The sequence below is a fragment of the Nematolebias whitei genome, chromosome 21 (genome assembly GCF_014905685.2).
Source record: "Nematolebias whitei isolate Nwh7 chromosome 21, NemWhi1, whole genome shotgun sequence".
Lineage (NCBI taxonomy): Eukaryota > Metazoa > Chordata > Actinopteri > Cyprinodontiformes > Rivulidae > Nematolebias > Nematolebias whitei.
This window is the reverse complement of record NC_056518.1, coordinates 20,147,583-20,164,186: the sequence shown is the minus strand read 5'-3', so window position 1 is coordinate 20,164,186 and position 16,604 is coordinate 20,147,583. Positions and strand designations below refer to the sequence as shown.

General features: G+C 40.1%; 1 protein-coding gene across 1 annotated transcript in view; it reads left to right on the top strand.

Moving 5' to 3' along the window:
* Window positions 1-16,604, top strand: part of LOC119427740 (AT-rich interactive domain-containing protein 1B) — a 121,693-nt gene that overhangs the window by 94,037 nt on the left and 11,052 nt on the right. The window contains exons 4-5 of the mRNA XM_037695378.1: window positions 5,611-5,697; window positions 9,196-9,375. Of these exons, the coding sequence (XP_037551306.1) occupies window positions 5,611-5,697; window positions 9,196-9,375 (267 nt within the window). The remainder of the gene's footprint in view (window positions 1-5,610; window positions 5,698-9,195; window positions 9,376-16,604) is intronic.

The window sequence follows — 16,604 nt, the reverse complement described above, 5'->3', positions numbered from 1 at the left end:
ATGACATGACATGACATGACATGACATGACATGACATGACATGACATGACATGACATGACATGACATGACATGACATGACATGACATGACATGACATTGTGGATAAGAGCTGAAGCTGCAGTGTGATGCAGGACATTAAGTTATTGCCCCAACACTGATCATTACTTCTGCTGATTTTAAGTGAACACCTTCAGGAAACCGGGGGCTAAGTACCCCTAAAGGTCAGATTCTAGAATCACCCCTGATATACAGTCAAATGAATGTTTAACCAGGAGGTTAGGGTTTGTACCACCACCTGTTGCACATCAAATATGTATAAATATTTAAATAAATGTATTTCCCACACTGATTTTTTTTTTTTTTTTGGGGGGGGGGGTATAAAATGATCGGGGTGATCTTACACATCCTTAGTCATGGTTACACACTTTTTTCAGAGCATGTCAAGCCTAACAATAAATAATGTGAGGGATGTAATTTAACATAAACATCATGCAAATTCTACATGACTTACATTTCTTACATGTTAATATGTGTAATTCATCATTAACAAACTACATTGTAATTAATTATGTACTTGAGTTTATCGGCCTATAATTACTGTTTGTTAATTATGATGCTATAAACAGCTATAGTCATTAATATTAATACTGGTTGTCTGTAAGGATGGCTGCTCTGGTGTTGAGGACCTTGTCTTTTTAATTTTGTAGTTTTGCTTCTTTAAATTTCTAGATAATAAAGCAAATACTATACAATACAATATAATACAATAAAGCTGAGAAAGTGTGCATGTGCACGCAGTCTGTTGGATCTGGCTCCTCAATGTCTGAAGCATTTCCATAATGTTTATGTGTTTTACATATTTATTCATAGTTAGCAAAGACAGTTTACTTGTTTGTTTGTTTTTTGTTTGCTTTTTTCTTGCAATCAGGCAGAGGTATCCAGTCAGTTCCTGCTGACATTTAGCTCTCTCCTCTTTCCTCACTTGGCAGCGCACGGGAAAGAGCTGCACGTCAAAAGATCCAGCCCATGAATTATTAATGGTGTGGATTAAAAGTGCCAGGACTCACTGCGGAGCATGTTTGTTTTATTCGGACATAATTATTTAATGGCACCTTGTTGGAAATTATGAAGAGGAGAGGGTAAAGAAGAGAGGAAAATGTGAGAAGGGGCTTTGTTTGCACATTATTTGGTTGTGCAGTGATTACAAAGTGTGCAAAGTTTACACATCTACTGGAAGGAGAGAAGGGAGTGGTTTTATGATTACTTATCAACTATACTGAAATATGGTTTTGGTTTTCTTTTCTCAGACAAGTCCTTTGTTTTTTCAATCCCTTCCTTTCTCGATGTTGATGAACTCTTTCTTTTATACAAATGTACGCACTCTTCTTTGCACACATTTTCGTCTCTGGTGACTGTGTAGGAATTAGTGGAGCATATAGGGCATACTCCCTGTTTCTACCTTCACAGCAGCATACACTCATACAGAGTAAGCTCCTGCCGCTCCTCCTCTGCTTTCCCAGCAAACAGAGTCTGACAGCAGAGCAGGTGTCTGGCAGTAATGCTGCACACACTCACACATGCAAAGGCTGGCCTTTATCGTGGGGTCAATTTCTGTAGTTAAAGAGTTCAGCAAACTGCTGCTGGCATCGTTCATTCTGACCACCACTCCATTCAGTCTGCTGCTTTGGCAACAAGTAGCCATGACTGTTCACTACACACTCGAGGCTTCAGTCAGACAAAGACACAGGCTGCTTAAGATTATAACGCACTTCAGTATAACACAGAATATTGTGTCTCTCACCGTTTGAGTGTCACCGCCCCAAGTCTTTGAATGAACACTGGCGCCACCATAGATTTGACTTTCCACAACTTCACTAGTTCATTCTTCAGATCTTTGTATTTCTACAGGTTTTTGTGGCTCTTATGTTGTTTTTCTTCCATAGTTTGTTGACCAAGTGTCTGGTTGGTTACCCATCCCTTTCTATAGTTTGTCGACCAAGTGTCTGGTTGGTTGCCCATCCCCTGTCCCCAAGTGTTTGAATGAACTGGACCACCATAGATTTGACTTTCCAGAACTTCACTAGTTCGTCCTTCAAGTCTTTGTATTTCTACAGGTTTTTATGGCTCTTATATTGTTCCTTCTTTCATTGTTTGTCGACCATCACAGTGTCTGGTTGGTTACCCATCCCCTGTTTGTCAGTCTGGACATGAAAGTCCCACATGCTGTGTGTTCCATTTACTTTGGATCTTGGACCTGGGAATTACATCACATTCAGCTTAACTGTGTTCCAGCTACAGCTCAGAAAACCAGAAGACTTTGCCATTTGTTGTGTTCAGTAACCAGGCTAACTATTATTAGCAATACAAGCCTAAAACAGAGTATTTATCTGCATTGTATGCATTCAAATACTGTAGCAATGCATTTTCTAATCAGTAGTACAGTGCTGTATGTGACTGATTTAATCAAATAAGCCAAAATTCAAATAAAATGTTTAATACTGCAACTATCATCCTTTTTTTGTTCAAGGCAGTCAAAATGGATGTAGAGGCTGTGGCTGGCCAGGACTTACATCTTTGGTTCATTCTGATTTTGGGTCCTCCCATACGCTTTGTCAGCACAGATGTTACTATACACAAGTATTTTATATGTCATTCTTTGTATACAACTCTCGCAACCTGCTTTCATGTTCTGAACTCTGAGGATCTTTGTACATTCTGCACCTGGGGTTCCATCTTGTATGAAAGACTCTGTTCTTCATCTTCTTTGTGGCACCATGCTGTCCTTTAGTCTAGCCTTCTTTAACCACGGGTTAGGATTTCTCAATGTCAGCCACTTCTTCGATCTGTTTTGATCCATGCCCTGCAGGGGCTTATCTTGTCACAATAGTTCCTCCTCTTTTTAATGTTCCATATTTGGGTTTTGCCATTCATCACTTGGTGCCATCTTTATCTCTTTGAAATATTCCCAGATCTTTCCTTCCGAACAGTGGCTGTGATGCTCACGTCAGGCTGATGAACATTTTTTGTTTTTATCAGTGACGTATCTCTTTCTATTGTACTTTTTTTGGGGTATACAATCAGGGTATCTAACAAGCGAGACATGCAAGTTCAGAACATGGACTTTGTTCATACTGCACAGCTGGCTCAGCACTTACAGATACCATTTGACTGTTTACATCTCAAGTGAACAACATTCCTTGGAAATGTTTGATCAAATTGTATGCAAAGCCACTCTGTATTATTTTACTTTACATTTATTTTTAGCTTTAAATGCAGATCTAAACATAATGCTGTATTTTTTATTAAAGCAGCGCATTAGAATAATGTTCATGCAGACACGCTTAGAAGCACGTAGCCATGTTTCTCATGTTATCTCATACTTGCTTCAGCGTTTGCATACTAATATTTCCCATTCTCTCCTGCAACACGGTGACAGACTAATCGAATATTCTCTTTTTGAAGCAGCGCCGCTGGAGCTTTTCAAGTGTGATGCAGGGGGTCCGTGTGAGTGTGTGTTTACGTGTGCGTGTGCAAATGTTTCAGTAAGTATCTTATGTGCCTCTGTGCTCTTACATGTGCTTTCTTGTGTGCTTTAGTGGGTTTATTTACACTTGTTTGTGCAATTACTTTTAACGTCTGTGCATGTTACTTGTTTGTGCGCGCTTGAGTGTGAGTGGGCGGCGGATAGATGGAAATGTTGTTTATGCATTTTTATGCAAAGCAATTATGTTGACTTAATTGGGTTTGTTTATGTGGAGAGTGTGTCACCTCCAGTCATGTATTACTGCCGGTGTGGACAGACACTCATACACACATGTATGGAAACTCACATCTTGAAACAACAGATTCTACTGTTATGAAATGTTTTTCCTATTGTAAAGATAATGTTCATTCGGCTTTAAGAGCATTGTAGAGACAAAATAGTATACATCACCCTTCTAACTTCTTTCTGCTGATTTCAGTTTGTGCGTCTGTCAGCTTATTTCTGCAAGTTTTAGCTTTTTCTACTATTATAGTATCTACTATTTTTCTACTATTCCAACTAATTTTTCCCATTTTTATGCTAATTTTAGCTTTTTCAGCTAATTCTACATTTATTTGCACTCATTTCAACTTTTTTCAACCTAATTCAGCAAAAATGTGCTCTCTCCTCTTCCTTTTTGGAATTTCAACTTCTTTCTGCCCTTTTTAAAGCTATTTTTCAGCTGTTTTTTTGCTAGTTTCAGATTTTCCAGATAATGTCCACTTTTTCTGCTCGTTTTGCTTCTTTCAGCCTAATTGGGCAAACGTGTTCTTTCTGTTTTCTTCTGCTAATTTAAGTTTATTCTACCTTTTCAGCTAGCTTTTTAGCATTTTTGAGCTAAGTAGCTCTTTTCAGATAAATTCAAGTTTTTAATGGTAATTTCTGCTACTTTCAGCCTAATTAACTTTGTGCTGCTAAGTTCAGCTTGTTATGCTCCTTTTAACGTTTTCTGCTATTTTAGCTACTATTTAGCTGTTTTTATGTTAGTTTAGAATTTTCAGCTAATTCCATATTTTTTGGAGCACCTTTGCGCTCTTTCCACTTCCTTCTGGTAGTTTAAGCTTTTTTTTAATTTTCAGGTACTTTTCAGCTGTTTTTTTTTTTTATTCTAAATTTTCTGTTTGTTTCTGCTTATTTAAACCTAATTCAGCAAGTGTGTGTTCTTTATGCTTTCTGCTGCTAATGTATGCTTGTTCTTCCATTTCAGCTACATTTCAGCATGTTTTTAATTTCAGCTTTTTTTCAGCAAGTTCTTCTGCAATAAGCATTCACACTGTATATTCGCAGGAAATGCAATTTTACATTATATTAATAACTGAATTAGCCAACTCAACCACTGGCATTGCCACCAGTCCAGTTTAAACCCTCATGTAATTGCCTCTCTTTGTTGCTTCCTGTCTGAATCCTAAGATAAAAGGTCAATTTGCCATCTCTTTCCTTCCTCTGGGCTAAATCAATCCACCTTACTCTTTGTCTGCCATTGTCCTGATGAGATCCTCAACTCACTATTGGATTTCAATGGAGCAGCTGCAGCCCAAAGACTCGCAGTGACCACCAAATCGACGATCCTGAAATGGCTCTGGTTTACTGCAGGGGTCCGCTCTGAGTTTTAATGCTTACACAAAGAAGTGACATTAGATCCGATGTCTTGACGGGTCCTTTTGTGTTGCATTTGTCATTTAGCTAATAGTGAGCCACACACGGCTTTATGTGCGTCTGCAAAGGCTGATTTTGGCATCAAACTTTCTATCCAAAGGCACTCTGTTTCTTTTGTCACTAAAATTACTGAAAACTTTAACTAAATAACGTGCCATTGAAAAAATATCTGGAGAGGCAAACAAAAGTGGTCATTCAAGTGCTTGATTGTTTATATAATTTTGTGCAGTTTTCTGCCATTTTCTAGCAAAACGGACGAAAAGAGAATTTAAATCAAATTTCTGATGACCTCACTTTCAAACAAAGACGCGATTTCAGTTTATGATAAACACTTTGTTCTCTCATGGCAGCTTTTGTTTCAAGGATTGGAACAATGGAAGGTGTATTGAATCAATATTGATTTTCAAATTTTGACTTTCATTGTTTTTCAGGTTCTACAATGACCCCACAAAACTCTGGGAATGGACCAGATGGAGCCCATCTGCCAATCACACGTTCGCCTATGGCTCAGGAGAGAGGTAAGTCCATGTAGTGTACATGTCAGAGTCAGAGTCAGAGTTTCTTTATTGTCATTCGCACCTCATGTGGTACATGTGGTGGAGCGAAATTATGTACACGGGGTCCCAGTTACATCCAACAATAAAATGTATAAGAAAAACAGCAATAACATCTAAGAAAAACATCAACTAAATATACATATATACTAAATATAAATATATGTGAGTGCATAGGCATCGCAACAATTATATGTGAAGGGGACGTGTCCCCCTCGCATATAAAAAATATTTGTTTGGACCCCCCATATTTATCACAGAATATTAGTTCACCCAGTGCTCTTTCTGTTGCTACATGAACAAATCAATTCCACTTGATTAATAGGAGAATACTCAAATCACTAAAAGTCCATTCCGTGTTTTCCTGGTAACCTACTCACCACACCTCATGCAGTGTCTCTCCGAGGTCACTTGACATGGTGGGGGGAGGAGGGGGAGACACCTCTGTGTTGCGTGCTAGCTTAGCACCACGTTATTGAGGGAAGTTGTTGACCGGGGTTGGGGGGTTAGGATGCCTGAGAAAAGCGGAGCGCTACGTCTGTAGCATCTTAGCTGGCGTGTCTGTATTGTGCGCCACTAGCTTAGCGCTACGTTAGTGCTAGCAGTTGTCTACCACGGGAGGGGGGCGGGGGCATTCTGACAGGCTCTCTAAATAGTTATTATGTTTACTTATGTATGTAAACGTAGATGTTTAAATACCTGTTAAAATACACCAGAATGCAGGAAATGGCATCTACTTTATTCAAAATTTTCTGGGGGAGGACGCCCCAGAACCCACCCCACCACCACCACCAGTGTGTCCCCCTTACATTGTAAATGCTTGTGAGGCCAATGTGTTAGTGATGACCAGGAATCAATGTTTTGCCAAGTCAGGAACAAGATAAAGACGACCGTTACTAAAAGCTAAACAGGAATGCTGTATATGGACATAAATGTGTGTTTTTAGGATTTTTGTGTGTGTGTTTTAAACTTGAAGCATTATTCTTAGATAATCCAGTTTTTATGTTGCTATTTCTTGTATCCAGCACACATAGTTTGCTATAAAAAACGCATAGCAGTAAAATTTCTGTTGAAAACAATGTGTTTCTTCACATTCCACACCAGCGATGGGTGCATGAAGATTAGAGGCCAAAGAGGAAACAAAAATTGTATGTTGGCTAAGTTTAGAGAATAACAGAGGCTGTAATGAAAGGTTTTCTTTAGTCGGGATGAGGACGCAGAGTTCAAAACTTGCAACACAAAACAAAATATGATTTTACTGATTTGGTAAAAATAGTTCGGCAAGAATACTACTGATTTTACACCAGTACCTTGTACAAATATGTTCATTATTTGATACTTGTGGGATAAACTGAGCAGGGAGACAAACCAAACCAGACTCAATAACTTATAGATGTGACATGAAAGTAGGTTTTTATGTGTTGCCAGCATCAAAATAATGGAAAGTTATGGCTTAGTTAAAAAAATATAACTGTAAACATCCAGTCAGCTTCTTTGGGACTTTGTTTAAATTTGTTTTGGCATGCGTGGGTTGCCAAATGTTTGTTACATGAACCCGAAAGGCCAAACTGGAAGTCATTTCCAGCAATTAAGACCACTTCACGAATATTGATGAAAACAGGAAAATTGTTCAGATGAATAAAAGACCTGCGTCCACACGAAATTGCAAAAAGACAGGGAAGTAACCCTAATGGAATGACCACGATGGTCGCTCTCTATCACCCACCAAAGAGCAGTTAAAACCACAGGGAGACGAGGGGGGAGGGGGGGGATAGATGAAGACAGAGCGAGAGGGAGATAGAAGCACTGTAAAAGGTTATTTCCCAACATGATGAAATCAAGTTGGAGATTTAATGCTGCTCTCTAATGCCTCTAAACCCCTCAGCTCAGTCCTGGAAAGCAGAGCACGGGTAACAGGGTCGGCTGCTGTTTGTGCCCTTTCTCTTGCAAAGATTACCCCCCACCCCCCTTTCTCTTTCCTCGTCCTCTACACAAACAGTACACCCCACTTTGTTCAAGTGCTGGCCTCCCTAAGAGCTTCTCTCCCCTCTTCATTTTCGTAAATCCACTGACTGTCCCTTTTCCCCCCCCTTCACTTTTCTCGCGTGCTTTGCCACCTGCCTGTTGTCCGACTGAGAGCGCCGTTCGCTTAGCCTGAAAAAGAGAGCGGTTTATGTTTTTGTGCGTGCGTGGAGGGAACGAAGTAAAAGAGAGGGAGAAAAATCCTTGAATGTGTTATTTGCTTTTAGCACTGTCTGCACAATGTTTCTCTCCCCATCCATTTTCCAGGCAATTTAAAGTGCGGTATTACACTCTGTATTTTTTTTCTCTTCCTCTCCCAGAATCCCCTTACCCTAATGGAAGCAAAACATTACAATAATGTCCTCGCTCCTTAAACCCAGCACTCGCAGCCTAAGCACTTTCAGCCCCCAATCGCTCTTTCCTTTCGCTGCACTGTCTTTCCCTCCCACACACACACACACACACACTTTCTCTCTCTCACTGCCTCTCTTTATGTCTTGGCCTTCGTCTCTTTTTCCGCGCGCACAAAAAACACGCCGAGCGTTTATTGCTCTCTTTCTTTATCTCCACGCCGCACACCCAGAAACGCAAATATGCATATTTGGGTGTATGTGCGCGCAATCGTAAACTTAACAGCGTTTTTAAACTTTTGCTTCCATCCTCCCGTTTTCTCCTGCTCTCCTTGCGGAAACAAAAAATTACTCGAGCGTCGACTTTGGCTTTCCCCGAACTCACTAAAGAGTCGGCCTGCGTGTTCTCATTCAACAAAGCGGATAGCCATCAAAGTTTACAGTTGAGCAAACCCAATCCATTTGCACCTAATCTGCAACAATGAACTCGTGCACACACCCACACAGCCTCTCTTTTCCCTCAATGGCCATCCGGCAACCTTTCTGCATTCGCGGTGGATTGGGAGACCTTTCTGGGGTTTTTTAAGAAACGAATGGCTCAGCTTGAAAGCGCAAAGCCCAGGCGAGGATCACTCCAAATGTCAATTTGAATGGTGCAGGCAAGTTTGGGCCTGAGAGGCTTTGACACGTCTATTGACAGAACGGCTTAGAATAACACAGAAGCCATGGTCAAATCAGTAACTATTCTGTGGAGAGTGGAGCTCATGTTTTACCTCAAGCATTTCCACTCTTTTAGATGTACAATCAGCTTTTGCAGCTACATGCATCATTGCGGGCAGGTGTGTACTTGACCTGGACTTCCCAACAATAACATTCAATAAATGCGCTCTATGAGCTTATTTCATGTTGAGTGATCCCTTTACTTGTCATACTGTATGTTTAGGCTTATCCCCATTTCTTGTTATATTATTCGTCAAAATGTACTTACAAGTTGAAGGGTTAAAGTTCACCGAGTGGCTACGGTCACTGCTGGAGAGTTTTTAAAAGTAAAAAGTTCACCTCGCCTTTTCTGTTTGATTGTGTGTTTCAGGTTTAGTGTCTGGCATGCAGAGAAACCAGTCTGGCTCCCAGTTTACATCCCCACAGTCTGGACCGCCAATGTCCCCACACCCATCACCTGGGGGTTCGATGTATGCTGGTATGGGACCATATTCCCAGAGTGGCCCTGCAGGTCTCTATGGACCTCAAGGACCCCATTATGGACACCAAGGTTAGTGAAAGTTTCCTCAACTGTGCATCGGAGCTGCAATCAACTTGTCAAACTCACTTACAAAGGGGGCCAAAATGAAAACCTTTTTCAAACTAAAGGCCAGTTTCAGAATCTTTAGACATCATAATCAAAGATTACTGAAAAAATTCAAGTGATAAAAATATTTTGCGTTTAACATATCATCTTGGAGGCCAGATACGATGTCGGTGAGGGCCACATTTGGCCCCTGGGCCTTGAGTTGGACACATGTGATTGAGGTTTAAATTTTTTTTTTTTCATTTACCCATTATTTATACAGGTAGTCTCATTGAGCCATGAGAACTCGACTTCGAGAGACCTGTTTAGGGAGCAGATGGGGGTTAAGGGCCTTGCTCATGAGCCCAGAGTGGGGCGAATGAGGGTGGGGACAGGTATGAGTGCTTCACCTACCCCACCCACATTTTTGATGTTGTCAGTACCGGGGCTTGAACCAGCGATCTTCTGATCACAGGCCCACCTTCTCTAACCTCTGCACCACCACTCCCCCATAAGGGGGTATCTGAGCAGTTAAATGTTGCTATAATGACAAAAACAATCTAATTTTCTTATATTTTCAATTATTAATCTCCCACTCTTTTGGAAGAACCTGTACAAATTTGAGGTTTGTTTAAATGTTGAACTGATTAGATGTTATGTTGTTTATTGCTACAATAATGATGCTGCTAAGATACTGCTTTATTAGACATTAAAACCATTAAATTGAGATTTTAGAAATAATTTCTACTTACTGAACTCTCAACAATAATACTGAACAATTGACATTAATGTTGCACTAAGCCACATCTGTGACACCTAATATGTTTATTGCTGCTGCACTATGTGGCTGTATCATGTATGTCACATATGTCTACAACATGTATGTAACTACCTTACCATCAAAATTCAATTCATCTCAGTGTTACTCATTACCTGTGCAATAACCTGTTAGTTATGTGCAATATATGTCATGTGCATTTAAACTTGTAATACTACCTGTGAAATACTTATTCATGCAAATTCATCCTACTTGCACTGTTATATTCTACCATGTTGTTGTTAACTATTTTTCTTTTGGACCTTATAAAAATTATATATTTCTTTTTTGCTTTTTATTACTTTATTTTGTACCCTTATTGCATACTTTAGTATTTCTTGTTTGTTCTTTGTTTTTAGCGAGTCGAATCTGTTCTTCTCATCCGGAACATTTCATTGCGCTGTTGACCTTGTGTTAACCTGCATATGACAAATAAACAACATAACGTAATGATATTTTCATTTCAAGTGAGGGATAAAGGTTTTACTGGTTTCACACGATGAAAACTGCATTCATCTTTAAAATATTACATATTACATAAATATTGCATGTTCCTGTTTTTAGTATTTTACCCTGTTTCATAATGTAGCTTGCTTTAATTTCATTTTATGTCACTGCTTTGAGTTACTTTTCATTTTATATGTTTTTTTGTTGTCTGTACTTCATCTGTGTTCTTTGTTTAAAAGAGGTCTCTCTTGAAAATGAGTCCTCGTGACTCAATGAGACTAACCTGTATAAATAAAGGTTGAATTAATATTTACTATTGTAGCCATGTGCTTCACTATATTATAGGACCACTGTTGTTTACATGAATGAGGGTGTAAAAGTCCTTGCTTTCCACCTAATATCACGTTAAGCTTTCTGACCAGTTGGGTTGAGTAGATGAATACCTCATATCGTCGACTCAGAGGGGTTAAAGATGGAAAACGTCCCATTTGTCATTTTTGAGGACATTTGACCCCCTGTCTCACAGACGCTGAGGCCCTTGACTGCCGTGTCAGTGGTGTCAGAGAGGTTACTAATTAGAAATACAAAAAGACTCATTTTGAAAGACATTTCCATCATCTGTTTCTTCCGACTCCCACACACACACACACACATGCTCAGGTAAAACCATCTCTTTTCCATTTCCTTTCCCCTAGAGTGGCGGGTCTCACAGTGGACATTAAAAACCAATGTGACTCAGAAATATTCATGAGGCACTTTAAACCTCATTCTTTTTCAACATAAGATTATGAGAGGACTCAAAAGTGTCTAGGCTGACTGACGTTTCGGATGTTTTATTCACAGACTCGCCGTTTCTGGAGTAATGCGAACTAAAACTAACTTCAAATTTGGTTCAAACGCCCAACACAAAACAAAATAATTCCATTCTGAAAATGATTATAACAAATTGCATTATTCAAGATAATTTGAATTATGTATTAATTCAAATTGTAAAAAAAAAAAAAAATTAACAAATAAACATAAATGTGATGTTCTTTCCCCAAAATGTGACATAAATGTCGACTAATGGTGCAGAAATGACACAAACGTCTGCTCCTTCATTCTAAATGACTCACCAGTTGTCTTTAGGTTGGTAGATCACAGAAAGTAGGCCTGTTTGATGAGCCTTTCAAAAAATCAGTCCCATCAGCCATTAGTCTAAGCTTTTTCCGATACTCTAGAGAAAAAAAAAATCAATCGCATTCCAGGAAATTTCAGGAAAAAAAAGACTAAATAGTTCTCTGCAATGAAGCAATATTTGCTCTTGTTTCTCCAACATGCATCTCCCGACCATCAAACAAATGTTGTCTGCTGTTGCACTTTATTCTCTGCCTTTGGCAACGCACCAGAAGAAACATTGTTTTTTTGGTAAATGTGAGTTTCATCGTGTCACCTTGATAAATGCACTCTGTCTGTGCTTGTGTTTTTCCAAATTCGCCGCCTCTCCCCCACATTTCTTAATGTTGATTAATAACCCTAATGCTTTTGGTATTTGGTCTCCTCCCCCTTATCTCTTAATGTGACTTTGGCTGGGCCGACAGCCCAGTAAGCAAAGAGAAATGGAGGAATTAAGTAAGCAGAGAGCGACTGGCCTGGAAGGAGCTCCGGGGTCAGATGAGCATGAAATCTCAGTTGGATGACAGAAGCTATGTACCCATCAGAAACGGAGCAGCTCAGGCCTGGTGTCTCCTCATCTCACTCACACAGTGCATCATTTATATGCATTTGACAACGTTTGTATAATCTATATTAAATATAAAAATATTTGCAACTGATCCTTCTGCACTGCATCGATGCTCATGGATGTTTTCAGACAGCGAAGCAGTTCACTTTAATATGTTGTATTGTTGCTCGTCTACCTGGTACAAACCAGATGATTTATTGACCAAGTCTTAGATTTAAAATCTTGAAATTTTAAAGAGAGCATAGTCATTTTTTATGCACCATAATAACGAACCATTTCTAATGTTACCTGTGCTTTAACCCTTTATCATCTTCTTCTTGTGCATTTGAGAATTTTATTGGGGACTCTTGGGAAAATAAAGGCCTAGCTGTCCTTGAAATAATGCATATCACTCAATGGCTTTTTTTTAACCAGCGTTTTGACCAAAGATCATTGTTTTAGTCAATCCTTGAAAATAACATTTTGCACAATCCGGCACATTTAGAGTATGTGTTGTGAATGAAACTCGTCTACTGCCACATCAAATTATTGCTCAATATTTCTAAAATTGATTAAATTTTAGTCATGTTTTATGCTGACTAATACCAAATAGCTGTGGCACTCATCTCACATTAGCTGCACAAGTTAATCTGGTGTATATGTACATCCCATGACTACTTTCTGAAAGTTCTGTTAAAATTTGGCCAGTGGTTCATGAGTTCATATTTTGGTTACAAACATGAACACAGAAACGGACAACACCAGCGTCTTCAACTTTCAGCAGTAGAAATAATAATAGAACTTAAAAAATAATGCATAGAACAGTGGTTCCCAACCCTGGTCCCTGAGGAACACCACCCTGCATGTTTTAGTTGTTCCTCTGCTCCGACACACCTGGTTTGAATGAAAGGGTGATTAACAGGCTTCTGTCTAACTTAAGGAAGTAATTAAACCACTGAATCAGGTGTGATGGAGCAGAGAAACAACTAAAACATGCAGGATGGTGTTCTTCAGGGACCAGGGTTGGGAACCACTGGGAAGATTGTTGTATTAAAAAAAGACAAAATACATTTGAATAATTCCAGCTCTTCAAGTCTTCAAACAACACAAACTATTTTCAGAGTGGCTTTTTTTCCAGAAACAAATTTATGGTTATCATGTTGCAAAATCTTCCACTGCACTGAGTTAAGATTATACGTTTGCAGAGGACTGATGTTGCATTTAGCTTTTTCTGTCCTTCTCATATTTACTTTGTTACAAACTCGGCCATAGTTCGGCCATACAGGTTTTACAGGGACTCCAGGACATAGCCAGCACCAGGCCAGGGGTCTGAGTGTGTCGAACAGGGCGGACAGCTGCTGGTCATTGTTCTTAATGACAGCTCCATCTGCTTCCTTTCCCTCTCCCTGGTGCATGAACAAATTAGCCAGCACAAAATCTCACTCCAAGTCCCTGAACTCTGCTCAGCTGTTTTTGTTGGCCTGTCTGTGCTCAGAGAGCTTGAGCTTTGTGTTTCTCTGTGTATTGTGCAATACAACATTTTCAATGGCGCACACACTGCAAGACTCTTTGTAGTTCACTAAATCATATAAAATGATCTTCTGTAACTTTGTAGGGTGCACAACAGTGAAGCTTGTGTATAATAACCTGAATAAGATTTTTAAAAACTACAGTAGGAAATGGCCTTCTACCAGCAAAAAACACTTTGATTTTTCTTTAAGTTAACTTTTATTTGATGAGTTTGTAACCCAATGACATTATGAAGATTGAACTTGGAAACTTTTCCACTTTCCTACATTTTCACTGAGCAAATAAATGTTTACTGCTGTTTTCATCTAAAATTTTTACTGATCTGTTTATATTCCTGTCAGGCTGTTCTTAGGACTCAGATGACTCCAACAGCTGTTTTCAGGACATGGTTAGGAGCCGGAGCGTTGAAACAGCAGACACACAATAAGACTGTGTAGGAGGATATTATACCATTACAGAAAGGAGATTTGGAGCCTGTCTCAGCTCAGCTTTTTTCCCACCCATTGCATTGCTCCCTATCCTCCCTTAAGGGGGTTAAGCACTCCGCTGGTAATGACCATGCTTCAGACAGGACTTTTAAGCCATGGTGCCTTGCCTGAGCTGCAATTCAAATTGTATAAAAAAAAAGGGAAAATCCATGACTCAAGCCAGTGCCTAGAGGAAAGAGTAAGTCTTCGGAGGAAATTGACAGTGTGAGGAGTTTGGTGGCCCCAAGCTGCACCCCAGTCTGGCTGCGGCTCAGAAATCCTGCTGGGGAAGGTGATGAGGTGGCTGGAAGAGGATGTGGAGGCCTTGGGCTATAAGAAATGTTGCAGAAACAGCTATCTGTTCCAGCTTTATAGCCATGAATAGTGAGTCTTAAAGTACATTACGAAATCTGAACTTTGTTTTTTTAAATCTTATCTTTTTTAAACTTATTTTGAGGGTTTACATAAACAGAATAAACCGTTGCTGAGACTTAATAACGCCACAAAATAACCCACTCAAATCATCTACCTATAACTGCATGAACAAAAAAAAGAAAATTGCTTGTATTCTTTTTTTTTTATTCATGTTTATCCACATTTGGACACACACGGCCTGCACAGGTTCCTGTACTTGGCAGCTCGAGCATGCGGCCATGTAATCTGCCTTCCACTCCTTACCGATGAAGTTCACTGGAGCTGGGGGCACATTGGTGCACCATCATACCTTATTCCACGGTGGACAGGCGAGTGACTGCTTCGGCTGTTAGCTCTGGCTCGTCCAGTCTGCTGAGGAAGCAGCAGACAGTAATCGCCTCGGTCACACTCTGGTTCTCCTGCGGGACCGCAGGGATTAAACTCGGCGCCGGATGTAGCGTCCGCCAAATGCGTGACCGTGCTGGGAATTTCTGTGTAATTGTGAACGAAGCACCGTGAGCTCTCCTTCTTCTCCTCTCCATCGCGCTATAAATATCACCACGACTCCCTAAAGGCGCCACATGCTAAGAAGCACGCCGGAAACCAAGACTGAGCAATAAGGACACAAAAAGGTGCAAAGAAGAAATGACATCCTGCTTGTCCTCTTTTCCTTGCATCCCTGCTTATTAATAATAACAAATATTAGCTTTCAGAGCAGTAGGAGCATGGTAGATGGTACCTTCTGTGGCTTGGAACAGCTCACATTGCTATTTGAACATCAGTAAAATGTATGTGTTTAAATGAAAGTGTCATCCCCAACAAAAAAAACTCTTTACTTTTATTTCCAGACTAAGCTCATTCTAAATTATGTTAGACTGAACCTTACCTAAACAATGATCCGATCCCTTTTTCTGTGGGGATGAATTTGCACCCTGTAAGTCTTTGAAAGTGTTTAAAGATAACACCTTGGAGTATGAGGCTATTCTTGCAGTCATTTTTTTAAAAGTGGGTTAGTGCGCTATCTGTCCTTGAAGGAGCACTCTGGCGGAGCACCAGTCCTTCAGGAAGAGAATAATTCTTGTCAGGACAGAGCAAGAGTCTCATTAAAAAGCTTTGCATTAACCTTATCCCACAGCCGCTCTGTCTTCATCTCCGTCACAGTATTTATAACTCACAACTAGAGCATTTAGACTGTATTACATACAAACTCATTCTCAGTGCTCCATGTTAACTCGATGACGCGTCTTATCGGTTACACTTGGCTTAGCTGTTCACCATGGGTAAGAAAACTTTGTGGAAACTTCCAGACTCTCATTCCTGACTTTGGAACATTGTAGCTATATCCTATCTGCCAAGAAAAAAAAGCAGTCTGTCCAAATGGGACTGTATGACATAAACAAGTCCCCAGAAGGCGTGCTGGAGCCTCAATCGGTCACAAGCTCCAAAAACCACAGTGTCCGCCCAGGCGATTGTGAATGCATGGCCTGCAGCCATGGGTCTCAACATCTGTCCAAAGAGGGCTGAGAGAGGTCGCTGGCTGCAGCATGGAGGCTATGGGCAGTGTTCCCAGGATTTACCACAGCCTTGCAGAGAGTCACTTCTGAATCTTAGAAATATGGAAATGTGTCATTCAGTGGTTGTATGGCCTCCAATGGATTATATTTGCATTCACACAGTGGAGCAGCATACATTTCCTCGTGTGTTCGTTACTACATCCTTTCTTGCTGAACGCTCCCCTATCATAGCCCCAGAATCCTTGACAGGTGTCAGCCATACTCAGCTCACCGACTCACCAAAGCCTTCCCAGAAATAATCTGCTTCTTTCCCCCCCCCCCCC